This window comes from Phyllopteryx taeniolatus, chromosome 9, assembly GCF_024500385.1.
Source record: "Phyllopteryx taeniolatus isolate TA_2022b chromosome 9, UOR_Ptae_1.2, whole genome shotgun sequence".
In the NCBI taxonomy this organism is placed as follows: domain Eukaryota; kingdom Metazoa; phylum Chordata; class Actinopteri; order Syngnathiformes; family Syngnathidae; genus Phyllopteryx; species Phyllopteryx taeniolatus.
This window is the reverse complement of record NC_084510.1, coordinates 27,357,166-27,372,942: the sequence shown is the minus strand read 5'-3', so window position 1 is coordinate 27,372,942 and position 15,777 is coordinate 27,357,166. Positions and strand designations below refer to the sequence as shown.

The window sequence follows — 15,777 nt, the reverse complement described above, 5'->3', positions numbered from 1 at the left end:
ATGTAGCTAGTAAGTGAATTAAGCAGTGATCAGACAAGCCCAAAGCTGCACGGAGGATAGCACGGTATGCGTCTTTTAGCGTGGTGTAGCAGTGGTCAAGAACAGTGTTCCCCAACCTTCTTTGCACTGCGGACCGGTTCGGAGTCAGCACTTTTCTCACGGACCGGCTGTGGTGGCGTGCGCGCATATATATATATATATATATATATATATATATATATATATATACACACACACACACACACACACGCACACGCTTGCCTCGCTTCTGCTTCCTCCTTACCTGTTCGTGGTGCGTCCACTGTGGGCGTGATGCAGGAGTGGCGGTCGGAGTTGTTGTAGCCAGACTAGACTGCAGTTCCGTACCTCCTCAATGAGAGTAGACTTTTAACGCCGTAAAAATAGTTCTGTCTGTGTCAAGCAGCAACCTATGACTGTATTTGTATCAGAGCGGACTTGGTGCGTGAGTTAACTGTTGTGATAAACCCGCATTTTAAGTCGGACTCCTGAAATAGTGTTGTTTCGTTCGCGAACGCTTCGTTCAAAAGAACAAATCCTTTCAGTAAACGCAATGAGTTGAATTAGTTTATGAAATGATTTCGTTCTTTGAGCTCTGCCGCCGTTAGGCAGCCCGCTCCGACCGGAAACAGAAGCGTTCGAGCCAGATGGGACCAGAAACGGAAGCGTTCTGTGCAGTCTCGACGTGTCAATTGAGACGCGCAGCTGTTGCGGTGGAGAAGATCGGGTCAATTTTCAAAATAAAACACATTGACACGCGACTTGCATACAACAGAAATTATACAAATTGGTAATTCTTCCTCTGCGGCCCGGTAACAAATGCCTCACGGCCCGGTTTTAGTTTGAGTTAATGAGCGATGTATTCCATTGCAGGTTCAGGGCGCATACGCCCATTGCAGTGACGGTAGACGGCGGCACGGTGTTAACGGGAAAGCGAAAAGTTTTCAGCGTTAACTGAAGGTCAGGATGCTTTTGTCGTAGGTTGTCAAACAGTGCCTGAGAGGTTGCTGATTTGTCAGCCTACAAGGCCAGGATGACGTCGTCTGTTGGGCAGTCATGCAAATGAATTCCACCAGCAACACTGGGGCCGTAGCGCTTTTCGTGCGGTGGTTGGACAAGATGACAGAGAAACGTGTCAAGTTCTCCTAAGTCAGTTCAGCGGTGGCAAGGTGGCTACAGGGGACTCGGCGGTGTTGTCAATGGGGTTGTCGGTACTTGAAGGAGCGCGGCCTGTCAGGTCGCCGTCCTCCGAGGACAGTTCCCGAGTTGGTGTTGGTAATGCCTGTTCCACCTGTGCCCACAGCTGAAGATTTTTGTAATCAATTAGTGGCTAGAACCGGCAGAGCAGGTCTTGGCCGATGAGCAGGGGGACGGTTTCAATTGGAGACACGTAGACCGGGTGGACTAATGTCATGGGGCCAATTGTCCAGTGGAGCATAGTTACAGTGTTTAGCTCAGTATTAGTCACTGAAAATGCACGGACAGTTAGTGCGCAGCGTTGCAGTTGAAGGTCGCGGCCACTCGCTTGTAGCAATGTCAGAAGTTGATTGAACACAGCATGGGACATAACAGTGATGTCTGCTGCGGGGTCAATCAGAGCTTCTCGGACAAGTTCATGCTCAAGCCTAACGGATAAATAGAACTTTCGGGAAGTACCTTTAGCGGTTAGGTCACCCAAAAGCTGTCGGAATGGCAGAACGTTATTTAGTAGCGTGATGTCACGCGAGTCAGGGGCCTCGCCTGGGTCTCGTCCGATGATTAGGACGGCACGAGAGGGGTTTAGGGATTGGTCGTCACCAAGTGGTCCGCTAAGGTTATGGTGTCCCTACTTCCCCTCCTTAGTTAAAGTTAATGAGCAATAAACAGTTATCATGTTTATTTCGCCTTTTATTTCTTTATAATAGTGATTTTTCACTTATTTCTGTATTGCACTATATTTATTTTTAACCATACACTGATAAAAAATTAAGTATAACTTAGTTGTGGGTTTGGAAGAGATTACCGTATTTTCACGACCATAGGGCGCACCGTATTAAAAGGCGCAGTCTCAGTTACGGGGTCTATTTCTGTATTTAACACATACATCAAGCGCACCGTATTATTGGGCGCAGGCATGGTAAAACATACGCTAGCTTAAAACATACGATAGCATGCATGCACGCTAAAAAAATGTTTTTAAAAAGGCAGCGGGAGCAAAACTGAGTTCGGTTGTACTTTATTGAAGTATTTAACAATGTACTCACGTTATTTTTTGATCAATCCTCATCCACAAATCCATCAAAGTCCTCATCTTCTGTATCCAAAATGAACAGCTGGGCAAGTTCTCAATCAAACACGGCAGGTTCGAGTCAGTCTTGTTGCCTTGCGGCTCCTCAGAAATGATGCCGGCTTTTACGAAAGCTCGAACAACAGTGCAAGCAGACACGTTAGCCCAAGCATCCACAATCCATTCACAAATTGTGGCGTAACTCGCCCGGCGCTGCCTCCTAGTCTTAGTAAAGCCGTGTTCGCCATCTGTCATCCATCGCTCCCACGGCGCTCGCAACTTCACTTTGAAAGCCCTGTTTACACCGATGTCCAGCGGTTGGAGTTCCTACGTCAAGCCTCCCGGAATGATGGCAAGCCCCGAGTTATTGCACTCAGTCGAATGGTGACTGTGGAGACGCTTCTCCCGGCTGTTCTTTGCTCGTTAATCCATTGCTCGAGTTGGTCTTCCAACTCGGGCCAACTCGCCTTGTTTCTGCATTTTGTTTTTCTTTTTTCCCCGCGGAAACTCAGCTTCATCTTCTTGACTTGGCGAAGCTCGTTTTCCTGCTTCCTCCACTTGCGAACGAACCATGGATTTGTTGATCTTGAATTCTCTCGTGGCTGCTCGATTCCCATGTTCCTCCATGTAACTGATAGCTTGCAGTTTAAACTGTGCTTCGTAAGCGTGTCTCTTCATAAGGGCCATTTTCGGGGGTCCTTAGCCAAACCGATGTTGTTTTGCACAATGCACACCCCAGGGTTATATACCTACTGGGGGCGTGGCTTTAGCGTCCTCCTTCTCGCACCCTTCCCCTGTCCTCAGCCACGTCCGCTTTTCCCCTGTGTAAGCAGCGTCTCGGCAGGAAATGCTAAAAAAAAAAAAAAAAAAAGTCAAGCGGAGCGCTCATCACACAACATTTATAGATGTTGGAACTCGGTGCACACATAAGGCGCGCCGCATTATAAGGCGCCCCGTCCGTTTTGGAGGAAATGTACGACTTTTAAGTGCGCCTTATGCTCGTGAAAATACGGTTTTTGTATTTCCATTAATTTCAGCGGATAAACAGTTTATGAACATTTCCCGTTAAAAACGAGGTCGTAACCTGAGGTTCCACAGTCTATACAGTATAATTTATAATACAGTATTGTGCAACCTTTGGAGTTGACCAAAGGTTGCACACAATTTCTGTAACTCTCAATGAGATGGCTCCATGAGCAGTATTTCAGCTTTCTTAGGTTTGAAGGGGGCCTTCACCAGACTGCATGCTTCTTCCACAGTTGTTCAGTAGGCTTTACCTGTAGATCAAGACTCATAGAAGGCCACTTCAGAATAGTCTGAAGTTTTGTTCTCAGCCATTCCTGGATATTCTCAACTGTATGTTTTGGGTCTTCCTGTTGAAGGACCTATGCCCTGCGGCTGAGACCAATTGGTCTGACACTGGGCAGCACATTTCACTCCAGAATACCTTGATAGTCTTGAGAATTCATTCTACAGAGCACAAATTCAAGTCACCTTGTAGTGGCTGCACCAAAGCAGACCTAGAACACACCTGAGCCTCCTCCATGTTTCATAGTAGGTGCAGTGTTGTTTTTTTTGTATGCTACAATTTTGTGTCTGTGAAGCTGCAGTTTTTTCCCCATTTATTCAAAGGACATTCTTCCAGAAGCGTAGTAGCTTGCCAATATGCATTTTGGTAAATTCCTTTTTCCAAGTAATTTCTGTGACAATTTTGGGGGTTTTCGTTGTTTAACTAAACTTACAAACATTTTTGTCTGTGTAGTGTACAATAGTGTAGTGTAGTGTATACACTCAATAATACTGTACCTACTATAGGCTCACTTATGTTCTGGAGCTGCAGGCAACAATAAAATCTCACTACTATCAAGGTATTCTAGATTGAAAGATGCCTCCCAGTATCAGAAAGCTCAATCTCAGCTGCAGGTAATTGGTCTGAAAAAAGGAAAAAGGCAAAAGCATTCATTCATTTTCCGTACCGCTTATCCTCACTCTGGTCGCGGGCGTCCTGGAGCCGATGCCAGCTGACTCTGGGTGATAGGCAGGGTACACCTCGAACTGGTCGCCAACCCATCGCAGGGAACATATAAACAAACAACCATTCGCACCCACATTCACACCTACTGGCAATTTAGAGTCTTCAATTAACCTACCATGCATGTTTTTGGGATGTGGGAGGAAACCGGAGTGCCCGGAGAAAACCCACACAGGCACGGGGAGAACATGCAAACTCCACACAGGCGAGGCCGGATTGGAACCCAGGTCCTTAGAACTGTGAGGCAGATGTGCTAACAAGTCCACCACCGTGCCAAGGCAAAAACAAAAATCACATAAAAAAAAAAAGCAAGAACGGTCAGAACACAATATTGGACTAATCTGATGTTGCCTTCTTCTTGATGTAAATCCTATTGAACATTTGTGGAAGGATCTTAAACATGCAGTCTGGAGAAGGCACTTGAGAAGCTGGAGCAGTGGGCCATAAAGCATTCCGACAGGTGTAGAACGTTAATGGAGAGGTACAAAAAGAAAGGTTTCATTTCCATGATTCCCTTTAAGGTTTGTAAAACAAAACATTAGTTAAGGATTCCATTATTTTTATCGAGGCCAGTTTCCGTAGTTTGTTTTGGACCACAAAAAAAGCCTTGCTTGATTTTCATGAGTTTATTCTCATTACATTTTTATTCATCACCATCAGTTATTTCAATAATTTGTGTTTTTTCCATGTGTGTCAACAGCATATGTCCATGGACTCCTAATATAAAAGTTGTCTGAAATACTGCTTTTACAAAGATAATGTCCAGGAACTGTTGTTTGTCAGAGATTAACATTTTTGTGGGAATAGTTTTGCATCTCAGCGGCACAGTGTTTAGCACATCTGCCTCACAGTTCTGAGGACCCGGGTTCAAATCCAGCCTCGCCTTTGTGGAGTTTGCATGTTCCCCGCGTGCCTGCATGGTTTTTCTTTGGGTACTCCGGTTTCCGCCCACATCCCCAAAACATCCATTGAAAACTCTAAATTGCCCATAGGTGTGAATGTGAGTGTGAATGGTTGTTTGTTCATATGTGCCCTGAGATTAGCTGGCGACCAGTTCGGGGTGTATCCCACCTCTCACCCAGAGTCACCTGGGATAGGCTCCAGCTCGCTCGCGACCCTAGTGACGATAAGCGGTATGGAAAATGGATGGATGGATGCATACTTTTGCATATCATTTATCTCCAAGAGATATTATATCGCAAGTAATACTTTCATTTTTTTGCAGGGTGTGAGGAATATTGTGACGATATCAGAAAAGGAAACGTTGAAGCAAAACGATGTGGAAAAGTTTGAAAATAGAGAGCAGCATAAAAACAAGACTGAAGCAAGATGGAAGTACAAGGTGAGATATTTTTTGACATTTTTAACAATGAAGTTTACAATAGTACAAATTTCAAAACTCGGGACTGATGTCCTTGCTTGTAGAGATGCAACAGTTTACCGATAAACTGTGCAAACAATGCAAAGTTCCTACTGCATTTAGCGTTTCTGAAAGTGGTAGTTTTCTTTCTGCTTCACAGGAATCACGAGTCAATTGCACTGAACATTGCTAAAGACATGGTGTCTATTCATACGCTGGAAAAGCAGTAATTTTATGTTGGAGACTTTTGACAAGAGGTATTGCAAAGCTAAGTACGGAGGAGTAATTGGTTTAGTTTGTTTGTTTTCTTGGTACGGTGGTCCCGGTACTGATGTATGTCTGGGGACCCAAGTTTGAGAGCCACTGGACTGATTCATCTGCAATTTGATCCCTTAGGGAACATTTTTATCTTTTGGAATAGCGATTATATTGGAGTCAAAGACTATTTTACACAGTATATTTGACAAAAAAACCCGACTGACTAACGAATTTGCATACATACTCAGGTCTGTATGCTTTATGAACAATCAAATTGTGGACATTTGTTGTCTAACTAAGCTACTGCAAACTAGCAATAAACATTGACATAAAGTACTGTATTGGTGTGCAGTAGTTGATGTTGCTACTACCAGTGTACTCTAGTTTATTTAATTCCAGTATGAACTACGTATTTCCAGCCTAAAAAAACGTTTTTGTTCCCTGTCAATATTGTTTACATGCTTATGTGACATTATTTCTCTTTTTTCTTTCCAGAATAGTAAACCAGACTCCCTGCTAAAAATGGAAGAGGACTGCAAATTTGACAGGACGTCAGTTTTAGGCAATAAAATCAGCTTTACACTAGCTCACAAGAAATTTCTGGGGTATGTGCAGAATGGCTACGTTTGAAATTAAATGTCTTTAGAGATTCAATTAGAGTTCTACCCATATTGAATAATAATAATCATCATAATCATAGTCATCAAAATAATAATACATCTTTAAAACAAGCAACAAAGTGCTTTAAATTCCAAACTAAAACAACAATTTAAAGTAAAACAATAGAAAACTAAAGTAAAGACATGCATATTTCAACAAAGCAGTAAAATAAACAATGAACAAAATCTAGATGATAAAATGGTGCTTTCAGAAGAAATTTAAAAGAAGGCACTGATGTGCCCGGTCTTTGAGGTCCTAAGGCAGAGTTCCACATATGTGAGTAAAGTCCCACCTGGCGATCTCAGACAGCGGTCAGACTTATAGTTCCAAGAACCTGACTGTTTCGTGTTTTAAAAACAATCAAAAGTATCTTAAATTTCTAAAGCTCAGGTAGCCAGTGGCAGCAAGAATGGTGTGGTGTGACTATTGACGGCTTTCATAATGTATTGGAAAAACTGAATTAGGGCTGCACAATATATCATTTGAGCATTGTCATCACAATGTACATATGCGCAATAGTAACATCGCAATGTAGTCGCTCCACTGTAATATAAGTGATCAGCAGAGGGACCTGGTTGGACATGCTTGTAAGATTAGGACCGATGTTACGGTAAATGATGGCGCATCAAACAACACACACGGAATAGCCCAGAGTGTTAAATACTTCTTTTATGTTAACTATTAATGAGGACACGGGAAACAATTACACGCCTGCATTTATTTGTATCTGTCTTCAGAATGTGACAAACGCATGTATGTTGCAACAGATTACACTTGGGTGGAGGAGGGAGAGCCGCAGCATTATTGAAGGGACACGCTTCAGGTGTACACAATAACGTATTCTGCTTAAACTAATGCACTAAAATATAGAAATACTGATGGATCAGAATAAGAATCATCTTTATCTGCCAATTATGTCAAAAACACACAAGGCATTTGTCTTCAACAACAGACAGCCATTTGACAGAAAATACTTCAAGGCAAAATCGGCAGCATTTTACAATGGAATTGTAACTGTTTAAGAAGTTAATGGCAAGAGGGAAGAAGCTGTAATGTCTGATAGTTTTAGTTTGCATTGTTCGATAGCACCTACCTGAGGGAAGGAGCTGGAACAGGTGGTGACAAAGGATGTGGAGGGTCCAAGAGGATTTCGTCTGCTCTTGTCTTCGTTTTGGCAGCGTCCAATTCCTCAAGGGTAGGTAGGGTGGTACCGACAATGTTTTCTGCAGTTTTGATTGTCTGTTGCAGTCGGAGTTTGTCCTTTTTTTTGTGGCAGCACCAAACCAGACTGTGATGGATGAACACAGGACTGATTGGATGAACTGCCCGAACAGCTCCTGTGCCAGGCCGTGGTTCCTCAGAACTCGGAGGAAGTACATCCTCTGCTGGGTCTTTTTGAGGATGGAGTTGATGTTGGTCTCCCACTTCAGGTCCTGAGAGACTGTAATTCCCAGGAACTTAAAGGTCTCGATGGTTGACACAGGGCAGTTGGGTAGCGTGATGGGCAGCTGTGGCTAGAATGCCTCCTGAAGTTCACAATCATCTCTACAGTCTTGAGCGTTTCAGCTCCAGATTGTGTCGGCCGCACCAAAGCTCCAGCCGCTCCACTTCCTGTCAATAGGCAGACTTGTCACCGTCTTTGATGAGGCCGATGACTGTGGTGTCGTCTGTAAACAGGAGTTTGACAGCCGGATGTGTTGAGGTGCAGTCGTTCGTGTATCGAGAGAACCACAATCGCCATCGCTGTCCAGTGTGGGTTGTTTTGGGTCATGCCATTGCTTCTTGGGCTCCTCAGTTAGCATTACCTTGTTCGGGTGGTGGCGTTTTAGGTGCGCTCGTAGGTTGGTGATATTTCCAGAGTATTGCACGTTTGTGACAGTTTGCAAACCACCAAACTCTTATCTAAATCATTGCTCGCCTTCTTCTTTATAAAACCGAAATGCTCCCACACATCTGCTTTAAAGCATGAAGGTGCTGAATTTATTCCCGCCACCATTCTCCAGAATCTCTTAGCTCTAATATAGGAAGAGAGAGACTTTGGCGCCTATATCTAGGCGGGTAACTTTCTCGAAAAGCTCTACAGCGACACTGAGGGGCTGGCTGACCTAATCGCGCCTCCTGCAAAGGAACAGGGAAACACGGGGTCTAATGTATCGATACTTGCGGCTGAAAAATCGATACTTTGTGAGGAAATAAAATATTGATATATATCACAGAATCGATAAAATTGCCTGGCCCGAGACCCAAGCGTATCGTGAGGGTATGTTGGGAACATCTGGCAGTCCCCTGTCAGAAGGAGCTTCAACTCCCACCTCCGGCAGAACTTCGTCCACATCCTGGTGGAGGCGGAGGACACGGAGTCTAAGTGGACCATGTTCCACTCCTCCATTGTTGAGACGTCTGACCGGACCTGTGGCCATAAGGTGATGGGTGGCTGTCATGGCAGCAATCCCCGAACGTCAATATAAAAAAGGAGTCCTATCGGGCCTTTTTGGCCTGTGGGACTCAGGAGGCAGCTGATGGGCTGGTAAAGCGGAACGCAGCTTTGGTGGTCGCTGAGGCAAAAACTTGGGCGTGGGAGGAGTTTGCTGAGGCCATGGAGAACGACTTCCAGACGGCTTCGAGGAAATTCTGGTCCACCACCCTGTGTCTCAGGAGGGGAAAGCAGTGTACCGCCAACCCTGTCTATGGTGGGGACGAGGTGCTGCTGACCTCAGCTCGGAACGTTGTGAATCGGTGGGCCGACTACTTCAAAGACCTCCTCAGTTCCACCGACACGCCTTCCCATGAGGAAGCAGAGAGTCTCTGGGGTTGAGCTCACCTAGGTGGTTTAAAAAGCTCCTCAGGGACAGGGACTTTCCTGGTTGACACGCCTCCGCAACATTGCATGCACATGCACAGTGCCTCTAAATTGGCAGACCGGGGTGGTGATACACCTTTTTAAGAAGGGGGACCTGAGGGTGTGTTCCAACTATAGGGGATCACACTCTTCAGCCTCCCTGGTAAAGTCTATTTAGGCGTTCTGGAGAGGAGGATCCACCAGGAAGTCAAATCTCAAATTCAGGAGGATCTATGAGGTTTTCATCCTGGCCGTGGAACAATGGACCAGCTCATCACCCTCGGCATGGTCCTCAAGGGTTCATGTGAGTTCGCCAAACCAGTCTACATGTGGTTTGTGGACTCGGGGAGTTTTGTGGGGGGTGCTTTGGGAGTACGGTATACCAGACCCCTTGATAAGGCCTGTTCGGTCCCTGTACGGCCGTTTTCAGAGCTTGGTCTACATTGCTGGCAGTAAATCGGATTAATTTCCAGTGAGGTTTGGACTCTTGCAAGACTGCCCTATTTCGCCAATTCTGTTAATTATCTTAATGGACAGAATTTCTAGGCACAGTCAAGGTGTGTAGGGGGTCTGGTCTGGTGACATCAGTATTACGTCCGTGCTTTTTGCAGAAGATGTGGTTCTGATGGCTTCATCAAGCCTTGATCTTTAATTCTCGCTGGAGTGTTTCACAGCCGAGTGTGAAGGAGCTGGGATGAAATCTGAGTCCATGGTCCTCAGTCGGAAAAGCATGGAGTGCACTCTCGGAGAAGTGATCCTGAAGTGGAGGAGTTCAAGTATCTCGGGGTCTTGTTCACGAGTGAGGGAAGAATGGAGCTGGAGACCGACAGGCAGTTTGGTGCATCGTCTGCCATAATGCGGACTCTGTTTCATGGTGAAGAGGGAGCTGAGCCGAAAGGTGAAGCTCTCGATTTCCCAGTTGAGCTACGTTTCCACCCTCACCGATGGTCATGAACTGTGGGTCGTGACCAAAAGAACAACATCGCGGATACAAGCGGCCGAAATGAGTTTCCTCCGCAGGGTGTCCGGGCTCTCTCTTAGAGAGAGGGTGAGAAGCTTGGTTATCCGAGAGGGGCTCAGAGTCGAGCCCCTGCTCCTCTGCATTGAGAGAAGGCGGATGAGATGGGTCGGGCATCTGGTTAGGATGCCCCTGGACAGCTCCCTTGTGAGGTCTTCTGGACATATCCCACCGGGAGGAGGCCCTGGGGACGACCCAGGACACGCTGCAGAGACTACATCTCTTGGCTGGTCTGGGAATGCCTCGGGATCACCCCAGAAGAGCTGGACAAAGTGGCTGGGGTGAGGGAAGTCTGGGCTTCCCTGCTTGAGCTGCTGCCACCGCATCCCATCCTTGGATAAGCGGAAGTAAATGGATGGACAAAGCTGTTCTGCATGCCCAGTTTTTTTCTGGCTCCCAAACTGCCGTAGCAGTTACATTTATGAGAATGTTCGAAACATGGCATATTCTAAAAGACAAGAAAGCGATCATGCTCGGGTGACCAAGTTTTGGGTGTATGGCACACACCCTATTTTTTTCTATGTTTTCAATTTAGAAACTTATTGAATAGTTTATTTGAATAAAGCCTGCATTTGACAGCTTTTATTTTTGTTTGTTTTCACTTGACATTTTGTGATCTAGGCAATGTTTGTGTGGCATTTCATTTATTTGACTTTTTGGACTATTTAGCCTGTTGAAAATCCTGATTATTTCAATCTGTTACAGATTGTGTTCCTAAAAGCTGGTATATTTAAGTTTTTCTGTTATCTTTATGACTGAATAGTTTCTGCATTGGGGGCACGGTGGGCGACTGGTTAGAGCATCTGCCTCACAGTTCTGAGGCCTGGGGTTCAATCCCCGGCCCCGCCTGTGTGGAGTTTGCATGACAAATTCCTTGTGTGTTTTTTGGACATACTTGGCAAATAAAGATGATTCTGATTCTGATTCTCCCTGTGCCTGCATGGGTTTTCTCCGGGCACTCCGGTTTCCTCCCACATCTCAAAAAAATGCATGGTAGGTTAATTGAAGTCTCTAAATTGCCCATAGGTGTGAATGTGAGTGGGAATGGTTGTTTGTTTCTATGTGCCCTGCGATTGGCTGGCAACCAGTTCAGGGCGTACCCTGCCTCCTGCCCAATGATAGCTGCGATAGGCTCCAGCATGCCGGCGACCCTCGTGAGGAGAAGCGGCTCAGAAAATGGATGGATGGATGGATAGTTTCTGCATTGTGCCAGCAAGGATTTTGTATTTATTCTCTTGAAAAAGTAAATTAAAAGTTTTTGTCTAAATGAAGGTGATTTTATGATTCCTTTTTTTCGGATCATATTGCCAATAGCACTCATAAATAAACTACAGCTAATGCATGTGATCGGTATTGGTAGTCATTGGCAGATTTCACTCACGGATGGCTGGTATGGGAATCGGCAACATAAAACCTTGATCGGAGCACCCCTAATTTTAACATGCTGTAACAATTATTTACATTTTTATTCATTTTTTTTTGGCTTTGAACGTGGACAAGAGTTTCAGCCAATTCAAGTACCAAGTAAGTGCCGAGCTAATCAGCTCCCTTTTATCCTGTTGTTTCCTATTTAGTTCAAAGACGCCGAAAACTCAGACTGACACAAGTATTTTTGGGATGCAAAACCTAAAAGAAGACAAACCCAAGCCAGTGAGAGATGAATACGAATACGTCTCGGATGAGGGAGAACTGAAGATTGATGAATTCCCCATTAGACGAAAAAAGAACAACCTAAAGAGAGACCTTTCCTGTGAGTACTGTTGTGAGTATTCCAGTGGCAGCTGAATAACTGAATATTTGATCACTTATTTGAAAACCTGAAAATAACATATTACCGTAATTTCTCGTGTATAATACGTTCTCGAGTAGGTCGTGCACCCCCTCAAAGTCGACCCCAGAAATCAAGTCTTCTACCCATGTACAATGTGCACCAAGACTTTCTATCCATTCATACGTTAAAAAAAGTTGGTGATTATCCACTCTTTATTTAAATTTCTAAATTATATTTTGGTATCTATTCATCTTTAAATTATATTAATACTACTGAGATTTATTTATTCCTACATAATGTGTTCAATATTGTGGCAGTGGTTCACCCTAGTGTTATCGTTTTGACACTGCAGCTTTCAGTAAGTACTAGCCCTTCCAGCGTGTCATTAACAACAAATACTTGCACAATGCTGTGACAACTTGGCATGTGATTGGTCTCGATGCCACTTTCACTCCTGGTGGAAAATAATAAAAATAAATAAATACATAGATACAGAGGGGGGATAAACACACATAAGGTCTGTTCACATTAACATTATTATAATTAAAACTAACTGACATAACACAACATTCTTAACAATTTACAATTGCTGCTGGGAAATCCTCCGACACTGTGCGTGAGGTTATGGTCAAATCATGGTGGCTTGCTATCAGAGCTGTTTTGCGGCGGCGATGTTTTTAACTACCGTAATTTCTCTTGTATAATGCGCAATATTTCCCCAATAATTGTCAAAAGTCAATAGTACGCATTATACATAGGTGTAGGGGAAAATAGAAAATAGCTTTCACATTTTATAAATGTCTGCCACCACCTAGAGGTTATGAAAAAGCTGTAAATTTGCAATCCAATATGCCACCGCCACCTAGAGGTTATGAGAAAGGTGTACACTTTCATTCTAATATACCACCACCACCTAGATGTTATGAAAAAGGTGTAGCCTACACTTTCATTCAAATATGACGTATGTACGTATGACTGAATATATCTACAGTTGTGCTCATAGGTTTACATGCACTGGCAGAATTTGTGAAATATAGTTTTTTTTAAATATGGCTGATGAATGATCAACAACCATCATTAAATTCTTTATGGTTATGTTTTGTTTAATGATTATCCTTTTCTGAAATGCTTGACAGTTTAATTTGAATCCCATGAAAATATAATTAAATGTGTTTCGCCTGGCCCTTCATGTTTTCTTTAAAGAATTGTACCCATCTGACAAATTCTGCCTGGGTAATCAAACATACGAGCACTACTGTGTTTTCTCACTTACTAAATATTAATGTTAATTTAAAAATAAGAGCAAATAAATAAAAATAAAGTATTACGTGTTCAAATAAAGTGCTTAAATTCAGTATAATTATTTGAAAACAACAACAAAATACAGATACTACATGTTTTGATCATACAGGTAGAAGCAAAATAATGCATTGTAAAAATGTATTATACATAGGTAGAAGGGTTTTGCACAATTTGGAGGTCAACTTTGGGGGTGCGTATTATACATGGGTGCACATTATACATGAGAAATTACAGTACTTGGAACTTGTTTTTTTATCAATGTAAACATGTAATTTATCAAGATGGAGGTCAGTCGTGTATTTAGCAGAGTAGTTGTGATTGTTGTATTACAGCAACAACGTCTAAGGATTTCCCAGCAGGCCTAGCGTTGTCGTAAATACTAGTTGTTAAGAATGCTGTGTCATGTCAGTTAATGATATTTATAATAATGTTAATTTTAATAGACCTTATGTACGTCCACCCTCCCACTTCCCCCGCCTCATGTTGTTGTGTGTTAACTATTTTTTTAATTATTATTTTGAAAATGGCATCAAGAATGATGACCTGCCTAGTTGTCAATGGGTTCTGCAAGTTTGTGGCACGTGTCAACGATATGCTGGAGGGGCAGGTTCTTACTTAAACCCACAGTGTCAAAACCATAACACTGGTGTACACCACTGCCACAATGTTAAACACATTATTTAGGAGTAAATTAACCTCATTAATTTTACTATATCCTTTAATAAAATGTTAAATTGCCAAGTGACAGAAATAAAACTAATTTATATAATTTTCCCAAAAATATATTAACCAGTATCCCTCATTTCATTGTGAAGGATTTTTTTTTTTACTTTTCCTATACCGACAGTATGTATTGTGTTATTATACACGAGTAATTATGGTAACCCTGTTGCTTTACCAATGTCATCAAAACTAAATTTGATTTGAAATCAACACACTAGTTTATTTCTGTTCAGTTAGATAAGATGTTTTTTTTTAAAGTTTTTGCTGAAGCAGCAAGGAGTTTGGCCTATACAAAATTACATTTGGATTTAAGGCCTTAAATCAGGGGTGTCAAACTCATTGTAGTTTAGGGGCCTAATTTGATGTCAAAGGTGCTGGATCACTAAAATCATACCGCACTTAACATAATAATAAAGTTTTTCCCGTTAATTTAATGCAAAACAGAACAAGTACATTAGGAAAATCTTGATTTGATAATTTTTTTTTTACATTATTTTAGAAAACGAGCAGATTTCTTGAACGTTTTGCTTTAGTTTGTCATCTACATGTGTGCATAGTAACTGATCACAGTGATTGTATTTTAAGACACAAAACTTTAAGTCACAGGTATTTGGAACTGAAAAATAGAGTGTTGCACTTTGAAATTAAATCAACTCATGAAGACCTAGGAATAATTACCACTCCATTTTCTACATGAGCATAAGTCTACAATAGCATGATTCTCAAAATTATCCTTAGTCCCCACCACCACGTCCTATGTATTTTTTCACTTTAAAATTTCCGGATTGTACCCCCAAGCACACAGGTATCAAACTCAAGGCCCGGGTGCCAAATCCGGCCTGCCACATCATTTTATGTGGCCCGCAAAAGCAAATCACTTGCACCGACTTTATGTTTCTTGCTAAAATCTACAAATTAAATTGAAAAACTGAAATTGTCCTCACTTTTAATAACGCAGCAATATTGCAAGCATTTTTTATTACAAATCTCCCTTATTAAAATTGAGTAATATTTGAAAAAACATTTTTTTAATGCCTTCTGATGTCAAAACTTATTTGTTGTTTATATGTAATAAGAGACAATCATACATTTATATGGATTCACACTCATAACGACACTCAGAAGGAAACCATAACTATGATGTAGCCCGCGATAAAAATTAGTTTGACCCCCCTGCCCTAGCAGGCCGGTTTTGCCCCGCGGGCCGTATGTTTGACACCCCTGCCTTAAATGATACTAAGTCAGGTTAAATTTCACAAACAATCAACCCAATGACTGTTTAGATATGATTGAGTATAAGCACACCATTGAAAACAAATATTATATATATCTGTTACATAATTCTAATTATTGTTTTGCAGTTTTGTCAGAAGTCAGAGAACCAATTCAGCCAACCAAAAAAACAAAGACCAAGCCCTTGGTGTCGAAGGTATGTATTGACATGCGATCGGATCTGGAAATCTGATACCATGTAGCATGTTGGAGGTGGTGAAGAAAATACCTGGGGTGTTAAATTAAAAAAAAAGTGTT

At 42.6% G+C, this 15,777-nt stretch overlaps 1 protein-coding gene across 8 annotated transcripts in view; it reads left to right on the top strand.

Annotated features, from left to right (window-relative positions):
• Nucleotides 1–15,777, top strand: part of phf2 (PHD finger protein 2) — a 217,640-nt gene that overhangs the window by 112,092 nt on the left and 89,771 nt on the right. For 6 of the 8 annotated variants that reach the window (XR_009790231.1, XR_009790230.1, XR_009790233.1 and 3 more), the window contains 4 exons: nt 5,542–5,658; nt 6,430–6,539; nt 12,026–12,213; nt 15,609–15,676. Coding sequence is in view for 3 of the 8 variants with exons in the window: in XM_061785746.1 (XP_061641730.1) it covers nt 5,542–5,658; nt 6,430–6,539; nt 12,026–12,213; nt 15,609–15,676 (483 nt within the window). In the remaining 5 variants the exon portion in view is untranslated. The remainder of the gene's footprint in view (nt 1–5,541; nt 5,659–6,429; nt 6,540–12,025; nt 12,214–15,608; nt 15,677–15,777) is intronic. The other 2 variants (XR_009790232.1, XM_061785749.1) reach the window with 1 other exon arrangement.